This window comes from Coccinella septempunctata, chromosome 2, assembly GCF_907165205.1.
Source record: "Coccinella septempunctata chromosome 2, icCocSept1.1, whole genome shotgun sequence".
Lineage (NCBI taxonomy): Eukaryota > Metazoa > Arthropoda > Insecta > Coleoptera > Coccinellidae > Coccinella > Coccinella septempunctata.
In genome coordinates, this window is record NC_058190.1 from 23,359,177 (window position 1) to 23,379,900 (window position 20,724).

Genomic DNA, 20,724 nt, shown 5'->3' on the forward strand with positions numbered 1-20,724 from the left:
CTAAAAAACGCCAAGCAATTTATTAGCGAATTGTGTGTACACTGAAGTCAGTATCTAACCATGGAAGAGTTAATCATGTGATTATTTTTTTGTGATCTGTGAAAATTTGTTTTTCTGTTATTGTTTGCGTGAGAACATATTTTCAATATACTTAGATAACAAAGATATATTGAAAATATGTTTTGTTTCATTAAATAAAAAGTTTTATTTCTTATATTATGTGGTTTGTATTGGAAGATGAATCAATTTTTCTGCTTTTCCACTACGAAAAATATTATACAATATGCCATTAATATCATATTATACACTATGCCATTTTGCCCGACACAGTAGGGCAAGCGATGTTTTTTGCAGCATTTCAGATTATTGCACGTTTTTCTTGTCTACAATTTTATTTATATCAATCTTCAAAAATTGGGGCCAACTTAATTCACTAAAGATTCAACACAATATGCTTTCTTTATTTTTTTCCTGTTAAGATATATCAGGTTTCAAAAGAATGAATGCCATCTTGCCTGCCTCTCCCTTAGATAAATATGACAGGTACATTTTTGAAATCAGCAAAAAATTTGCAGCGAGATAAGGGAACACTCAACTATAGTTTACATTTGAAAAATCAGAATCTTGAAAATGGGAATCAATGGAGGGAAAAGCTTGTGTGCCTCACGGCAACAAACAGTCAGCTAATTTTGACAAATCGTTAGAATACTCTTTATTAGTTGTGGCAACGTCTTGATGACATTAACGACATTTCATTAGTGCCAAGCCAACCTTGCTTTGTTCTATAATAGTTACAAAAACAAGAAAATTCATTCATGTCCAACCGACTACTTTTATAAAAGTGAATGGAGCATGGAGCTTTTATTCAAATCTCTCCCAACTCAACAACACAAACCATACCCACAACAGGATAACGATATCTCAAACTTCCATTTGCAAACGTGTAGTGACAGCTCTAAAATTATTCTACATTGTATCAGTTCTAGCTCAGCTCCAAAGCATTTCTCACTTGTTATCCGAAACCATCGAATTTTCCCAAAGGACATGCCGAGCTTTGTTGATCTTGGCTAGGTGTTGAAATCCCTCCACATGTCAATTCAATGAGAAAATCAACATTGCTCGGAGAGCAAATAGTAACAAGTGTATCATCAGTTGACATTTCGCTTATCCATAGATAAATAACGGTGCATAACATTCGCATTTACGCATTAATTCAGAATGAGCGTTATCATAATTTAACATATGCAAGTCTATTAAAACGAGTGTGCGAGGTTAAGAGAGTGTGTAAACAGCGCTTTAGGCCATACGATGATAACGTCGTATCGAAAATTTCGCTTAACAGGTGCGGCACTCGAATGGACAGTGGGATTTGTTTAGATAACATACTCGCAGTATCAGAATAGTCAGATTGCATTTTCCGTTAATGTTCCTTTGGGTATATCATGCTGGTTGCGGAAGTCTGCAAGCCTAAATTCCCTTTTGTTATTAGGTAGAAAACGCTTGGATGGATTGGAAACAATTTTTGTGGACAGCCATCTATAGATAAGGCAGTAACGTGATTTGTAAGACATCACAACATAACATTGTTTCGGCTTCCACAGACCATGGCCCACCCTTCCCCAAAACCAGCAATTACATAGTCCGGTATGTACATACTTATACAGAGTGAGTAAAAAGTAACGCACAACATTCAACAAGCCACTCTTTTTTTTTTTAATTTTGAAACTGTTCATAAGAGGAAGAAAGCCTTCTATAATTTTTGCGCAAGACATGGAAAGACCCATTGTTGCTGTAAGGGATTTGGTCCATGATTGTCACTTATTGGATTCGAACATTCACATGTTTTATGCAGTTTTGAGAAGGACATATACTTCAGGAGTGTTCAGGACTGATTTAGTGAGATAGGGATTGATGCATAATTTATTTTACTAATATCACCGTGCCTGAAAAAGCATAGAATAATTTCTTGTGGATGTGGATCCTGCGGATGAACACTTCCTACTTAGGAGTAATCCCAACAAAGAGATTTCGAAAAGTTCTGACTTCAGTACACACGAGTCTTCAGTTTCGATAATCTACGAGTAGCTGTAGTTGGGGAGCCCTCTTGGAAAATTCAGGAATTATTCGAGATTGTCAGATTAATATAAAGGGAGCTTGTAGAGTACCTCTACCAAAAATTAGATCGGTATATAGGGGGAATTGTCTAGGACTACCTGTCAGAATAGTAAAAATAAAACGATGCTTGTACATACTCGAGCTTGTGGGAGGGCGACAAAGTTGCAAAAAAAAAGTCGTGCACATTCTCGAGCGCGGTGGCGTTTTTTCTTATTTTGAAGCTAATGATTCAAGAATAACTGAAAAAATATAATCCGACAGTTTTAGTAAGCCGAAACAATAAAAATTGGCCATAAAGGATACAAAAATCAGTTTTTTTGAATTATCTCCTCCCCTGGGCTTCAAATCTTTTCCGCATTCATTATAAAAGTTGTAGAGCATAACATTTTCTACAAATTTTGTCCCAAGCAATTTTTTCTACGTTCAAACGTTTCTGAAATATATGGCGATTAATGCGAGGTGTTTAGCGATACATGCTGAAGCGAAAATTCACTCGTTGGAAAATAGTAACGTGCGTTCAAAAAAATTCGTCGTCAAGTAGGTTATAGAATTTAGTCGGTTGAGTTTCTATGACTGAACGTAATTCTTTCCTTAAATCATACTCATCACAGCCAAATGTAAACGTAAACATTGATGACATTAACCTATATATCGTAATTTTGTATGAAAAGGCAATTTCTCAGAAAAAATTACTTGCACACTATAAATCCCACTAAGAACCGAAATATATGTTTATTTCTCAATAAATAAAATATTGAATTGACGCTGACAGTGAAAATCTATAACCAGAGGCAGTCTCCGCCATAACTGAAGAAACTGAATTATAGGATTTTCATTACAATGAGTTTCGGGTTTAAGAGTTCTATATAATTAAAGTAGCTGTTGGAAATGTCCTCCTCTTTGCTCCAAACACTTCTCACATCTTCTTTTGAGAGATTCAAAGACATTATTATTATTCAAAATAAAAGGATCATCGTTAATTTGATGAATTTTTTCAATGATCCTAGTCTTGAGTTCGCCCAGATTAGAAATAGGTAATTGGAAGATAGAATTCTTCAAATGAGGTCATAAGAAGAAATCACATGGTGTAATATCATACGATCTTGGAGGAAATTCATTTTCAGTATTGAGGCTAATGAGTCGATCCTGAAAAATATTCCTTAGCGTAGCCAATGTTTCTACAGCTGTGTGTGCTCTGGCTCCATCTTGTTGGAAATAACTATATGACCATTCTTCGAAATTTAATTCTAATTTTATTATCTACAACTTTCATAATGAATACAAAAACGATTAGAGATACAGGCAGGAAAACAGTCGAAAAAAAAGAATTTTCATCATCTTCAAAGTGTCAGATTGAGAAAAACCCCCCTGATTAGTGTGAGATTAATGGGTCAACACATTTACAACACAGAGATTAACCATCTGTATGAAAATCTGGCACGCTCGAGTATGTACAAGTAACGATTTTTTTTACATTTTCAAAGGACCGCTGTGACCTTGCGTCACGTCCAAATTGTCAGTCCTTTTAAAAGTAGCTTCCTTTGGGTCTAATTAACATATCCTCCAAGAATCTGACATGCTGTAAAATTTTTTTTTTCACCATTTTCAACTCGTCCGTACGGCCAGTCCCACTGCGCAAAATGTCAGATAAGCATGAATTCATTACACGACTCTACAAAAAATTTCTCGTTCTTTGTCCTTAACGTTTATACTAGGAATTTCCGGTTAATTATGCACAAAAACGAAAAGAAAATACCTTTTTTTGGTATAAAGTTTGCTTTTGTGATAGTTATAGAATTAACACTCATTCTTCATTTTTTTTATAATTTTCGATAATTCAAAAAGACCGTCCGATGAGAGTGGGGTGTTAACGTTTACAAGGTGCCGCTAGAGGGCACTCGAGTCATAAACAACGATCAGGTGTTGTTTACAAGCCCAGACAAACTTCAAATGTCGTCAAGAAAGTGTACATACGATGGTGATGCATTTTGTTCTACATGTGGTCAATTTATTATAATTCGTGACGTGAAATACGAATTAAAGACATCTCACGTTCTCTCTGAAGCCTATGAAGCATACTTTGACTTTCCTGTTTGGAATCAAGGCAAGCCAAGGGCTCCACATGTTGCTTGTAGTTATTGTAAATGATATCGTTGAATCAGTCTCCTAAACACAAAAGCAAACTTTTTCATGCCAGTCAAAGTCAAATTTGCTGTTGACCTGTGTTATCAGAGATACGTAGGGCATATACAGTATCTTAATCTGACACGCTCGAGTATGTACACCTAACGATTTTTTTTACATCTTTGAGATCCTGCAGACGCTGTCCCCACCGCTGAAAGTGCATTCATCATAGAACCTTTTTTTCTTTCTACCATCTAATCTTCAAAACCCACTAGGTCTCCACAACGCTCGAGTAAATCCCGATTTAGCATCATCGGCTCCCCAACTATTGTTTCTGGATGCAATAGCCGATAGCGTCATCAAATATGATGGCAAATAATTTCTACTCTTTCTACACTCGACAATTTCCCACAACAAGATTTTCGCATGATGTGGATATATGTACGTACATCACTCAGAAAGTGAACAATGCTAGACGGACGTCGTCCGTAATAAATAATCAACGGCCAATCGACGCGTTATTTCAAGTCATTGTCGCCGTACAATGCCTGCGAAAGCCGAGGCAATATGTTTTCCTCTATCCTATCTTCCATATCTGCACGACGGTTCGACGTCTCACTTCCTTGCATTACCCTTCATGGATCCCCCACGATACGTGGGGCAAAAACGACGTCCACGTCGACGAAGGTACCGTAGGGCGACGGCATATGACCGGTCACGTGACCAATATAACTTCTTTATTCGGCCGCGGACACGTGACGACGCCCTCTTCCCACAAATTGCACATGGTGGGTTAGACTGTGACTGCACCGCAGCGGGGAAGGCTCTCGACGTTCCCATCCTGTGGTTTGTTATTGATAGTTTCTTCGGTTCATCATCCGGCCGCGTGGCGCACAGCGTCATGTTTATAGAATATCGCTCGCAATTATGTTAAATTATCTACGGTGTGGGGTTTTCCATCGGCTCCTGGATGATTTTTTGTCACACAGGTTACGCCTGGAGCGACACTCACAGGCCACCGTGGCGTCTCCAATGAGTGAAGGGTTTCCGCTTCGATGCCGATGGGGTTTATTAGGTTTTATTGTTAGGGTTTCTCGTAAGTTGTGTTAGCAAAAGCTTTCTTTACTGAGGGTATCTGATGCTTCGGAGTTTCTGCACTTCTTTCAACGGATGTTTTCTTATATAATACAGACTAGCCAGCATACTCATATTCATTCGAAGTCAATGAGTTGAACAATTTCATACCTATAATAGAAAAATTTTATAAAAAAACTCATCAATTATGATTTGGCTCTAATAAAAAGATACAGCCATTTTAAGTTTTCATAATGAGCTGTGCCACAACTAAAAACAAAATTACCTTCAGAATAACTAGCTAAATTTGTGACACTACACATCTGTGCATCCTTTCAACAGAGTTGTATTCAGTCAAAGTACCACTTTCTTAAATTTCACTGATACTTTAAAATTTTTGAATACAAATTACTCGAAAACTACGCATTATACTAGAAAATACGAAGATTACTTTTATTTTACAAAATGTTCGAATATTCATGAGACAGCGTCCCACTTAGTTTCAAGAATTCATTTCATTCGATAAAACCATAATTTTTCACAGTTTCTCAACATCCTGTATCTTTTAAACCAAGCCAATTCGGAAAAAATGGTAAATAAAAAAGCGTCTCATTTGATCTAAAGAATCGACTGTTAAAATATTTGTACGACTCGAAGAATCCTATAAAAGAGTCGGGATCTCGAGATTTTGACATATAGACGAATTCCGAATTCAACTCAGTCGTCATTTCTTTTTTATCAAAACAAAACAAAAAGTTGACCATTGTCATATTTCCGATAATATCGATCGGAAAATGGACCAGAAAAGAATCGTCAGGAATTTTGTTGTTGTTGTTGTTGAACAAAAGTATCACAATCCCACCAAAATCTGTGCTAGCACTTCGTTTTCCATGATATTCATTTCTATTTGATAAATTCTGGAAAAGATATGGGGCCCTCAGAATATGATGAAATTACCGTACACAATATTTTGTCAGAAACTTTTCATTCTATTTCTGAGTTTGGAGGAAAAATCACTCGTCCTCAATCATCAATCTGCTAAAATTATGAATAGAATATTCTTAAACAAATGATATATCTGTATAGAGACTCGTAGGCGGAAATTATGGATAAGATTGCTATAAAGGACTTCTGCTGAAATGTATTGATGCTAAAAGCAGAGAAAATTACTGTTGAATATTCAGGAAGAAAATTGTAGGGTGTGTTGGGCCGTTTTCATCCTTGTTGATCCTTCTCTCCAAATAGATACACCGGAGATGGTGGACCTCAGTCATGGCCTGCCCGATTCACAGATTTAAATAGCATAGATTTGTTTTTAAAGAGGAATCTGAAATCTCGAAATCCCTAGTAAATACTGTAGTCTACTGTACACGATAATTAGGCAATTATCATGGTGTGGTGTGTTCCATGGTCCACGAGGAGAGGAACAAGCTTGTACTAAGATTGGATATTGCTGTGTTTTCCGTTGTTATTTGTTGTAGTTTTTTTGTTATGATTATTTTACGATGTACTTTTGGTATTACGTAGGTAGTTACCTACTTGTATATAAGAATTTAGAGATGGATGATAGATTTTTCGAAAAAAGATTCAATATTATATGAATCGCTTCAGTACTCAACATCTGAATAAAGAAATCCTTTATTAATCTAAAAAAGAATGGTTTGAAACAAGTCTTTTCCGAATGATAAGTGATTGCATAGCTTTTTCAATCAACAACAGAAGATTTCCTTCTCTATTATCATTCCTCACAATCGTTAATACCAAAGATACGTTTTTTTCCGTTAGTTTTCAACCACTCTCTTTCTATAATAAGTGAAATTTCGTGCCCCTTCATCAGAAAAAATCTGACTGACTAATCTAGGGCCATTATTGTTCATCATTTACATTCATAACGTAGCTGAACAACTTGAGATGCCCTGTATGTAGTATGTGGATGACTTATACCGTTTTCTGTTTTAACAGTGCAAATGCGCACTGAGTGCAACATGTGAGGTTATGCACTTTTGCAGGTTATCCGAATTGAACATTCCTCAAATGAAGCGGAAAACGAATGCTCTACTCAGTGCAATTTTACAATTTAGTTTTTATAAATGGAGTGATGCTACAGCTTTCGATAGATAATGAATTTTACGCAGATTCAATGAGCACATCAGGTTGTTCCAGAAAAGAAGTACCATGAACAGGAATTAACTCAATTTACTGCTTAAGACGTCAGTATATAGCTCCAGCGAGAGGTATTGAGGGCACCTGCCAAACTATAGTTAAGTCACATGTTCCTGAAGACCGAAATTGCAAAAAGAAACCTCATCTCGAAGAAAATTCTGAAAAAAAAAATATTGAAGAGGTTTATTTTGAAATTCAAAAGGAAATAGAAGAATCTCATGATCGTATAGGCATCGTGAAAAAATGGAATTAATGAAAGCTCTAATAAATAATATCAATCAAAGGACAATGTTACAATTTGTAACATTTATGTTGATATTTATTTCGAAGAATTTTTTTTCGAGAAATATACATATATTTATTTATTTCAGAAACTGTATTCAGAAAAATGTGATGTTTTCTTAATTTTTAGATATTTGTTATAAGTAGAATATTTCTAATTCAATTCCAGATATTCGACATTTTTTCGGAGAATTTATTCGATTTTTTTTTTCAAAGAATTTATTCGATTTTTTTTCAAGAAATATTTGATTTATGTATCTCAGAAAAATGTCATAATATCTGTTAAATTCTTAGACAGAATATTTGTAATTTAATTCAAAATATTTGTTGTGTTTTTTTAGTTTTCAGATATTTGTAATAGAATATGTACTGTTGATTTACTTTAGGATATTTGCAGTTTCATCTGGATTTTAAGTAGGTAGGTAATAAATAGTGAACAAATTTTAATAAATTTATTTAATCAATATTATATTATTATTATTACATAATACTAATCACAGTTTTGATAAATGAATTGAAAATATGTAGTTTCATTTCAATCATATCATCATTATTTATACACAAATTGTAAGTATGTATGCTAAGTAAAGCAGGCAATATTAAATTTAGTCATCTTATCTACCGTGTGAAATTCCATTGAAAACCGTCGGAAACGTGTTTTTAATAAACCAAAGGAATTTTCAAGGAGCATCCTTGTTGCTCAAAAGGCAGGGTTGCCATAATCTCTGTAAGGGATCAATAAATATTTGCTGGCTTATGAATGATAAACGAAAAAACTCAATGGATCATGGATCTTGTCGAATCTGAATATTCAGACAAAGGAGTAACCAAAATTTCAGAAATATTGAATTTCATTCTGTATTTATTAATTTTACCAATTTCATTACATTTTTAAGACTCCAACGTGAAACACTACGAAAGCAGAGATCTTATATCTAATGAATTTGTGTATCGTGTTCAGTGCTAAAATTACTTAGGCCCGGTACTTTCACCTTCGAATAAATTTTATTCACTGTCAATAAGTATCCGTCAAATAATTTCCTATCACAAGGATACCTCATTTCGGTGCTTTCAGATGTAATTATTTGACGAATAACAATTCTATGAAAACACGGTGTACTACTTTTCACTGGTTAATGTGAAATAAGACACCGCATTGTAGAAATTGCCATGATTCCAACTAAAAAGCAAATATTTCGTGAAAATCACTCAAAGAATAACCATACATCAAGAATTCAAAAAATTCAACCAATAATGACGTACCGACATTCGATCTATGACAAATGATTAAGTTTCAATGACAGATTTTTTTCGATGAATAACACTATCTGAATGTGAAAAGACTGCATTTTTAGTTATCCTACGAATAAGACTTATCTATCGAATAAATTTATTTATTCGCACGTGAAAGTACCGGGCCTTAATCTAATTACAAACCTGTGCATTACTTGTCTGTCAAGTATGTGACCCAAACAGTAAGGGCCTGATGGGAGGCTGAAGATTCAATTGAATCAGGAAAATTACTAAGTAACGAATAAAATTTTATTGTTATTATTTATTATTAGTGTTCTATCCTTTTCTTATATCAAATATGAAGAATTCTGACAAGCAGGGTGCTTTTTTGGCTTTAATCTATTATATAAATTTTTCAGGCTAGACCTCGAAAGAAAATATGACTATGCAAATATCAGTGAACTCTGAAAGAGAGTTTTAGCACTCAGTCTCCTTTATCCACCCTTAGCTTCCGCACGTTTACCAATGAATCATCTTGTAGTATATACAGTATAATACTCGCTTTTTGTTGATGGTATATTTTTCTGTGCAATCGTTGAGTACAATACTCTTTGAGTATAATACTCAATGGTGCCATATAGGTCATGCGAAATATTATGATAGGAGACTAGGTTTCAATCCAAGAAATCACTGAACTGTGATGAAGTGAAAAGAAGTGAATATTTGTACAGGCAAACACCTTAAAATAAACCCACATCCTGATATTTTGATGAGCTCCTGATTCGTATTATTGTTTCAATGTATTTTTGTGACACAAAATATGATCCAATTCGCCACAATTGACCATGAAGAACGATGACGTAATATCTATGGGTTCTCCTTCTTCATTGGAATACGAGTTTCGGTAATACTGTGTGCATTGTGGGATTAAACATATACTTAGCAGGATTGACTTTTACAGGCCCTAATAAAAGCAATCTCTTCTCTTTCATGTATATTGTGGGGATTATTGCGGTTACCACTGCTTTCGATATGTCAGTATAATCCGTTGACGCATTGCCTCCAATGAGTCTGCTTGACAAAGCCGATTAAATAGTGTATAGACTGCATAAAATAATATATCCATATAGAGTTAATACAAATCATGCAGAGTGATATCCAGAGTATGCCTATTTGTTTCTATGGGTACTGAACGAAATGAATAGGTTCATTTTTGTGGAATTGTTCATCTAAGTATTAAAAAAAATTGTTCAATGTGTTTTTGGGTGATTTTTGACACTTGTCTCCTGTTGGGGCCGTTTGAAAAATCCAAATATGTGAAGGGCGCAAAATTAATGGTTTTCAAAACCAATGAAAAATGAAGAAAATTCAAACAAATCGACGATTTAAATTAATTCTGAAATTTATTGAAAACTTTAAAATAGATGGATTCAAAAGTGGACTGTATAATCAAATTTAAACTAATTATCTCCCAACACAACACGAAAGGACAAGTGCACAGTCAATTTCGAAAAGTGATCTTACCTTCTCAAGAGTGAACTTGTTGTCTAGGATCTCAACGGAATTACCACTCCTCGAACAGATTGATTGAGCTCAACAACCGAACGGGATGGCTGATCCTGAATTCCTGAAGCTGCAGGGCTGAAGAAAGACTTGAACACTTATCCTTGTGACCTTTCACTGGTCACGCCACTGTTCTCACTTACGAAGTGAAAGTTCACTATTCTAATATTTGTTCGAATGAATAGAACAAAATATTTTGTGATCGAATTTTATGGAAGCTGAATTTTATTTTAAATTATCGGAAGCGAAATTATAAACAATTAAAAATGGCTGCAGATGTATCTCGACTTAATCTCTTCGATTGACAAAGGATGAATGATTGATAAAATGCTTATGCGTCGTCGCAAGGAATCTTACAGCTGGTAACATATTGTATCTAAATTATGAGTTTCACCGGGTGAAATCAAAAATGGAAATTTACGAATTTTCCATTCAAGAAAATGGAAACAGAAAAAAAAAAAACAATTTGACGAACTGACGTTCACCTGGCGTGAACATCTCCAAATATACCGAATGTATATTTGTGATATCCTACCCTGAAAAAAATGATAAGGTACGAGTAGGTACAGGGTATGTAGGGAAATTATAATTATGTAGGTGTACAAGTTAGTTAAATAAAGGAACATATAGTAATTTAATCCACAAGTTTATTAATGACAGCGTTTAATGATTGAGATATTTTAATGTTCGAGAACATTCATTGATGAACGAGTTGATGTCAACCTCATTTTGAATTGAAACAGGCAATTCTTGATTGGAAAAAATTTCATCAATACCTATACTCCATTCTCATTTATTTTAGCACTCGGTTGGCCATGAAATAATATTCTCAAGTTTTGCAACTAGAACGGAGTAAGGTTAGCCCTCATGAAATGTCGTTGTTGTCATAACGCCGTAGCCACAACTAATATTAATTTATATCACAAAAATGCTGAAAGTGATTGAAAAAGAGAGGAGACCGGGTTTCAGAAAGTGCTATTTAGAATTCAGGCTCTTTCATTCAAATAGTAGGTAATACCCTGATATTCTTATATCTACAATATAGCAGACGGTAGCGAACATTTTAGCTGAATGTTTCAACAATCAAAAAGGTTGTGAAAGAAGAGGATGACAAAGAATTTCCTTCTATTGAGAGACCCAAAAAAGTTGTGTCATTTGAGAATTTTATTTCAGAAGTGAACGAAGTTACTACAGAATTTTCGATGAGTGTCATAGTAGAATAAGTTAAAGAAAATTAATTTTTCATTTGACTTGTAAATGTCTTACGGGATCAATAAATATAAAATTATTATTATTATATCGAATAATTCAAAATAAACAGCCAAAAATAAGAACCAGTTGTCCTGTTAATTGTTAATTCATGTGATTGTTTTTTCCTCTTGTCTCGAAACTTTCTTTATTATTATTATTTTGACTTCCATTGATGCAAGATGATTTTTTGTTGAAGAATTTGACATTCTTGTAATCATCCGTTAATTCGTTCGAGAGATATCCATTCTCTACCACTGCATCAAATGCATTTCATCTTCGGGTTAATTTTTTTGGAAATCTACAACTGATGTAACGTCTTCAACCTTCAGCCAAAGAAAACAACCAACATTAACCTTCCTAAAGCTACTGCATATTATAAGTCAATAATATTTTGTTCCATAAAAAATGAGTATATTTAAAAACTGATCTCTTGTATTTTCCATGCAAATAACTAGATTTGGTATGCCTTCAATCAGTTTGTATAAACGTCAAGTATGTTCTTCACATATTTTCGACTTCCTATTTTCCGAAGTGATTCGACATTGTGATTAGATACGTAATTACTGAGACTTTAACGTAGAACGAATAACATAGCGCTGATTAAAAACCCGAAAATGTTTTGACCAGTTTCATAACCCCACATTTTAATACTATACATAGAGTGAAATGTGTCAAATTTCCATGGCCAACCGAGTGCTGAAATAAAAGTGAATGGTGAATAGACAAATTTGACATGTTCCTATCGGAATGTTGATATTTATGCTATTATGATTGAACAATTCGTGAAGTTCATAGAGAGAATATTCGAGATGTAACATTTTGAGTAATTTACATTGATATTCTTTCTTACGATACCTGTTAAGGAATGTCTGGAGCCTAGTCAGTGCGGATATTGCAGTATTGCTTACTGTCGAACGATTTTATAATTTTTCTGCAATCTTTACAACAATACTCCATTCACATTTATTTTAGCAGTCGGTTGGCCATGAAATAATATTCTCAAGATTTTGTAACTAGAATGGAGTGAGGTTGGCACTCATGAAATGTCGTTAATGTCATAAGGCCGTTGCCACAATTAATATCAATTTTTATTACGAAAATGCCGAAAGTGATTGAAAAACGAGACAGGGTTTCAGGAAGTGCTATTTAGAATTCAGGTCCGCACATTCAAATAGGTATACCCTGATATTCTAAAATCCACAATACGTCAGACGGTAGCGAACATATTCAATGTAAGAGAATTTATATAATGTTTCATCTGAATCTAAACGACTTATATTTCAGCTGAATATTTCCACAATCAGAAAGATTGTGAATGAAGAGGATGACAAAGAATTTCCTTCTATTGGTAAACCCAAAAAAGTGGTGGCATTTGAGAATTTTATGTTTGAGTGAATTAATGCGAAAAGTTTAGTACAGGATTTTCGATGAATGTCATCTTAGAATAAGTTCCCGAAAATTTATTTTTCTATTTTTCGTTTGACTATACATTGTAAATGTCTTAAGGTACCAATAAATACCTAATTATTATTATATCAATGTATTAAGATGAACAGCCACAAATACGCGCCAGTTGTCCTGTTAATTGTTTATTCATGTGAAATTTTTGTTCGAAGGTGAAGTTTATCTTGACTTGAAACTTCCTCTAATTCCTTTTACTTATATTGATGCAAGATGATTTTTGTTGAAGAATTTAACATTCTTGTAATTATCTGTTAATTCCTTCGGGAGATACCCATTCCCAACCAATGCATCATATGCATTTTATCTTCGGGTTAATATTTTTGAAATCTACAACTGATGTAACGTATTGAAACTTCAGCCAAAGAAGATAATGAACATTAACTCTCCTCAAGCTAGTGCATATTATAATATTATACTGATCTCTTGTATTTTCCATGCAAATAACTGGATTTGGTATGCCTTCAATCAGTTTGTATAAACTTCAATTATGTTCGTCACATATTTTCCCAAGAGATTCGAAATTGTGATAAAATACTTAATAACAGAAACTTTTACGTAGAACGGGCAACATAGCGTTGATTCAAAACCCAAAAATGTTTTGACAAGTTTCATAACCCCCACATTTTCGTACTTTACAGAGTGAAATGTGTCAAATTTCCATGGCCAACCGAGTGCTAAAATAAAAGTGAATGGAGTATATCTATTATTTTTTATGTTTCATGACATCCAAAATTTCCTAACACAGCATCTATGATAAATAAATTTCTTATGAATTAACAAAAAAAAAAAGAAGAAAGAAGAAGAAGAAGAAGAAAAATCTTCCCTCCATGTACCCGCTACTCCGAAAAGCAATGCGACATACAAATAAAATCATTTTTCCGATGACCTCATATAGATTGCACTGTTTAATTTACACGAAACCGCCTATAAATGACCAATTTTAATAGTATAATTTCTTATTGATGCATAATTGTCATGGGCAACCAAACACAGAAGTATTCAACTTATTCTATTTGTGGGTAGCATTGGTTTTTCGGCGTAGCCAGTGCATTGAAATCTCGATTAAAACATGAATTGTATATTGGACTGATGTCGCCGATACTTGCTGAAAATCCATAATTGAACTTGAAACAGATTATTCGATTTTCACAAAAATGAGTTTTCAAACCATAACACATGTTTGGGTATCAAAATAGCATCTTCAGGTGGGCGAAGGAAATACTTTAAAATTGCCAAAAGTGGACTTCGGTCTTTCCTCGTAACCATCATTAAACCTTCCATCAAACTAACAGTGTTCTTCAGTTTTTTTCTTTCTGTGGAAAACCGCATTTCAATACATTCCACGCCTTTGTCCACTGAAAATTCTAGCCCCCAATTGATTAACTGATGACCAATAAACTTCTCCTTTCATGGAATACTTCGTGTCATTTCCTGACATCAATCCACATAAGCAAAAACTAGTCGACAATCAGGGTAATCATTCAGGACATCGGCGAAAATGGGGCACAATCTAGATTCCCGTAGGTCATCAGGCTAGAGGACGTCGGTCTAGCTAATAGCCTGCCAGTTTCCGGTCGACGCCGGAAGTGGAGATCATTTCCTCCTCAGGCTTCTCTCTCAGTGTATCTATATACAGATCACAAATAGCTATTGTTTCATTCTTGTGGTGGACATTGCTGGAAAATTTATTATATTGAAGTAGAAATAAGAATGAAATATAGATTATGTGGGATCTAGAAAGAAGGCTTGGTTCATGTCAGTATAGTACGAATTTCCAAAACCATACATTCCAAGTCTATAGCTTTGTTTTGGTTCGCACTTGAGGCGGTTCTGAATAGGTTCAAAGTAGTGGAGCAGCAATGGTGTGGGAAGCTACACGCATGCTACGCGCGAGCTTACGCTGAATAAATAAATATGCGACTGTTTTGAACCGTTCTGGAACCATCCTAAAAGCGAACCAAAACAGGCCTTATGTTTCTGCTATTATAACATTGATTAGGGTAACCCAGAGTTTCATGATGGTTCAGGATAGTCACATGGAAATCGTGTGTTTTGATGAAATAATAGGAAAGCTCTGATATAAAGCCAGTAACATTTGCTGCTTGTCCGAATTCACAACCTGTGCAAAGGCACAGACAGTTGTTTTATTCGGAAGGGGGTCTAACTGAATATTTATGAAAAAAATAAGGCACTGCATTTTAATCACCAGAAGTGTGTTCAGAATAAGCGACACTTATTTCTCACAATTTTTTTTCAATACCTGCTCATACATCTTAAAACAAATAGAAAACTTAGATAGAAGTTATCAAAAATGACTAATGTTAGAGTAAAATTTTCGGATGTTTATGTTATATTTGTCATCACTTGCAGTAGATATTTCTGAATATTTCAATCTAGCCTTCTCCGTGGTTCTACGAAATATATTTTCAAATACACTGCTCAACAATTTATAGGGATAATGTATGAATTTCTCCTCAGTCGTGACTTTACTTAAGGGAAAGTAATACCTCGAGAATCTCCATTCAAAAACAGCATTTACTAGTTCTTAATTTACGGTTTCAATTTTGTACGTTAAGCCTTGATTTTTTTTTCATTGAAGTAAAAGGACTTCTTGATGTCGCCCCGTCTTTTTTTCTCCAATTTAGTTGGTTTCATAATTAAAAAATAAGTTGAACTTCAGTGTCTATAAAACTTGTTTTTACAATCATTTTTCGATGGTTTTTCAGCATATTTCGATAAAAATATCGGCAGGGTGACATTGGATATTCAATTCTTTATATATTGCAAAAATTTTCATAGTAATATATAAAAAAAATCACGCTGAAATTCAGGAATAATTGAAAATTATTCAATATTTCTAATATTAAGATGAAGTCAAGGAGTTTGTATCTCAGCAAGTATATTTATTTTTTGGTAGAACGTTTTCGGCTACAATAGGGTAACCATCTTCAGTACCACTGAAACACATAAACATTAAAGGTCCCAAGAACGTCTGGGTCAGTCTATAACTTACATGTCAAACTAATAATAAAGAGTATCTAAATGATTACAATTGACGTTAAGGATGGTAACATTTTCGGTTTTTGCCATCAGCACAATAATTCGTAATTCGTAATTCGAAAATGTTACCATCCTTAACGTCAATTGTAATCATTTAGATACTCTTTATTATTAGTTTGACATGTAAGTTATAGACTGACCCAGACGTTCTTGGGACCTTTAATGTTTATGTGTTTCAGTGGTACTGAAGATGGTTACCCTATTGTAGCCGAAAACGTTCTACCAAAAAATAAATATACTTGCTGAGATACAAACTCCTTGACTTCATCTTAGAATTTTCCAAGTACACAGCTTTAGATACTTCCTCATTTCTAATATTACCTTTCGCGTGGTAATTTCTATGTTTTAACTGTATCAGTTCGCAATTCAGGCTATTGCTCAAAGATGTGGCACATTTCCGTATTTGGAGTAGGGTCCGTAAAGCAACCAATGTCGATCGTGTTGATCCTGAATCGTATGTAGGTACTACTGCACTGCCTCCTAAGTTATGCCTGAGCTCTTTCAAGAAAAGCTGATGATATATTATATGAAGCTGTTTTTATCATTTTCTTTTTTTACTTCATCAATTTCTTGCCCTCTGAAATCGATGGACTGTAGCATAGTTATAAATCGCACAGTTTCTTTTGAAAAATCTAATCTCCCTATAGGAAAGAGCTATTGACGTGACTTATTTGAAGGCCCATCATTGCGTCACTAATTACCTCCACAGAGTTTTCAGAAATTTAAAGGAAATTGCTATTTTCAGTTCTACCCTGTATATCGTCAAATTCAATTAAAATTTTCAGTTCTACCCTGTATACCATCAAATTCAATTGAAATTCCCGCAGACTCGACATCAGGTGATAAACTAGATGAGATAGACTACAAATAGACAACAGAAAAAGTCGTTCCAAAATGAATTCGGTCAACATTTTGTTTGTCCGGTTTTTTGTCTAGTAGTAGTAGTGTATAATAATATAAAATTTCATTTAATTCAAAGGGATTATGCACGTTTCAGCCTTTCATCTCGTCTCCTAATTATTTTATTCGATACGACTATGTTTTCAACTTTGTATGATAAGGTATTGTCTTCGTATTGTTGTTATTCATGTTTTACATTACATAATTGAATATATATATATATATATATATATTTCTGGGCTTAATAATATGATACATCGCATATTAGTAAGATACAGCCTAGTGCCGTCTACCCAGTCCTCTTCTCCAAGCCTCGCGATCCTGTGTCAGTTCCACGTTCAACTGCCTCTGTTCCATAGATTGGTACACTCCCTCATTCCAAGAACGTCTTGGTCTGCCTCTTTTCCTACGTCCTGGTGGGACCCATTCAAATAACCTCCTAGGCCACCGATATTCGGGCATTCTCATTAAGTGTCCAAACCATCTCAGACTCCTGATTTCGATTCGGTCCATTACTGTTTCTTTGGCCTGTAACCGATCTCTTATGCTATCATTGGTGACATGTTGCAGCCTTGATGTTCTCGCACTCCGTCTTAGGTAGTCCATCTCAACTGCGTTCAGTCTGCGCTTTAGGTCTGTGTTAATGGTCCACAACTCACTTCCATAACACAGAGTTGATTCCACCATCGCTCTTCCTACTCGTATCTTCGTACGATTGGAGATTCCTCTATCCCACCACAAAGAGTTAAGGCAACCAATAATCCTTCTTGCTCCCTGAATTCTCTGCCTTATCTCGACTCCGCCAATGCCATTTCTGTCCACGACCGCACCTAAGTATTTGAACTGATCTACTTGTTTTATTTTCGTGTCTTCGTCGATGAGCACCTCAAAATCCGCTTCACTGTTTACAACCAGATATTCGATCTTCTTCAGATTCACGCTCAGGCCCCACTGTTCATATTCCGTGTATAATTTTCTGATCATATATCCAATATCGAACGAATCCTGTGCCAGGATGACCTGATCGTCTGCAAAGTTCAATGAGAATAATTTGTGCTCCCCCACAGGTATGCCCATCTCTCCGCAGCTCCTCCTCCATCTAGCCAACACCACCTCGACATAAAGGTTAAACAACAGAGGCGACAAACTACACCCCTGCTTCAGCCCCTTTGATATATTAATTGGCATGGATAACTGTTTGCCACTTCTGATAGAGGCAGTATTATCCCTGTATATTTCTTGGATAATCAACAGCATTTGTTCATTGATCTTCAATATTTTCAATGCTTCCCAGAGTTTCTGACGGGGAATAGTGTAATGTCTTTGGACTAGTTTAGAAAGATACTCTTTCGTTTTAAACGTTTATTTCCAAATCTAGACACATATTGAAATTAAATTGCATTCCACAAAATGAAAGGTAGCTCACATATGTTCTAACAATAAATGGGCATGTGCCAATGAATTTCAATATTTCCCCAATATATTACAAATAGTATCATAGGCCTTTTCTAAATCTACGAAGACCATGTGTACCTCTTCTCCTGTCGATATTTTTTTCTCTGCCAGTTGTTGCAATACAAACAGGTTGTCCAGACATGAACGTCCCATTCTAAAATCAGATTGCTGTTCACTTATGCTACTGTCCATCTCCTTGCTGAGTTTAAAGCTCAAAATTTTACCGTAAAGGCGGCTCAAGCTGCTGGTAATACTGAGGCCTCTGTAGCAATTGGGATCCCTCCGGTCTCCTTTCTTAAAAATCGAAACTAGGTGTGCATGTTTCCATTCTTTTGGGGTTGTTATCGTATTACAACATATATTCAAAAAAGTCGTCAGTCTCTTGACTATCTCTGTACCTCCATACTTGACCAACTCTATCGGTACATTTCCAGGGCCGGGAGATCTTCCATTCTTCATTCTCTTCAGTTGTTGATGCGTTTCTTCTATAGTTATTGTCATATTATGGTTATGGTGATCATGGCTATATCCTTCTTCTGCTTCATTCCTTGCGTAGTCTCTGTTTTCCGTTAAAAGCGTTTTTTAATGATCTTCCCAGTCCTTCATGTCAATTATATTTGTGTTTTATTCGTCTCATTGGTTTTGAGTGATCTAATTGTTCTCCAGACCTCCGTTGATTGTGCTCCACCTATATAGTTTTCAATTTGGTAACATTTCTCCTCCCAGAATCGGTCCTTAGTTTCTTTGATTTTCTTCTTCAGCTCTCTATTCTTGCTCCTATATCTGTCTCGACTGTTTTGATTTTTATTTGCTAACCAGTTGTTAAATAAGTTATTTTTATCCTCTATTAGTTTTTTTATTTCCTCTGTGAACCATGGAGGTTTTCTCTTCATTTTTCTGACCGGCATTGGACCCAGAGCTTGCATTGCAGCTGATTGTAGTGCAGCTTTTATGTTTTCATATTCAGTTTCCACGTTATTGTTTGGCAGTCTAGTTCTAAGCTCTTCTGCTAGTCGTCTTTGATATAGGGTTCTTATACTTTCCTGCTGCAACAGGCATAAATTCCATCTCTGTTCCTTAGGTAATTTCTGTTGTTCTTCATTTTCCGGCTGTTTACTCGGTTGTTTCATAACAAAAGGACATACCATCTTAGCCTCCACCATGTAATGATCGGATCCACAGTTTGGACCTCTTTTCACTCTGCAATCCTGCCACCCGAACCGACTTCTCTGTCTACATATGAAATAATCCAGAACAGATTTCTGATGTAGAGATGGTCTCTCCCAAGTGTATCTGTGTATTTTTTTATGCTCAAAGAACCCATTCAGGATTTTCAAAGAGCTTTGAGCACAGAAGTTCACAAGCATCTCTCCAGAGTTGTTAACACATATCTCACAGAACTGCCCTACCACATCATGGTCGAACCTTGATCCGACTCTTGCGTTTAGGTCTCCAGTAAGAATAACCTCCCGGTGATGAGGAATAGCATCCAAAATCCCTGATAAATCAGCATAGAAATCGTCCTTAAGCTGTTGTGTAGAATCATCTGTGGGTGCATACACCGCTATCACTGTGGTATCGTAACCATATATAGAAAGCGTTAAGGTCATGATTCTTTCCGATCTGTACTCATATGTCTTGATATAGTTCTTGTGACGTTTGTTGATGAGGATAGAGACTCCAGCCGCTGCTCTCCGCGATTTGTCCACGCCTGACCACAAATGTATGTAGTTGTCTAGGTCCTCATTGCCTCTACCCTTTCTCTTAGTTTCCGTCAGAACAGCAAGGTCTGCACCACCCTCATCCAAGGCCAACAAAATTTCATGCATCTTATTTGATATCCCCTGCACATTCCAAGTTATCATCCGCATAGTCCGTTTTCTCGCCAGGCGTCGCCGTATAAATCCATTCCCATTCCGAGGCTTGTTGAAAGCAAAAGTAGCATAATTAATGATTTTACTGATGCTGGGTAGCTGGCCCAACGCCCAAACCCCCATCCTTGGAGGACCAGGCTTTTCTGTTGGGGTGTGCTCCCTTAGT

General features: G+C 35.4%; 1 protein-coding gene across 1 annotated transcript; it reads right to left on the reverse strand.

Moving 5' to 3' along the window:
• Window positions 1–19,295: 19,295 nt before the first annotated feature.
• LOC123307061 (craniofacial development protein 2-like) lies at window positions 19,296–20,513 on the reverse strand. The gene has a single exon (XM_044889264.1). It carries the CDS (start codon window positions 20,511–20,513, stop codon window positions 19,296–19,298), a length of 1,218 nt encoding a protein of 405 aa, XP_044745199.1.
• Between the last annotated feature and the right edge of the window lie 211 nt (window positions 20,514–20,724).

Coding starts and splice junctions, on each gene's coding strand:
- LOC123307061 (XM_044889264.1), bottom strand. CDS start 20,513: ATGCATGAAATTTTGTTGGCCTTGGATGAGGGTGGTGCAGACCTTGCT.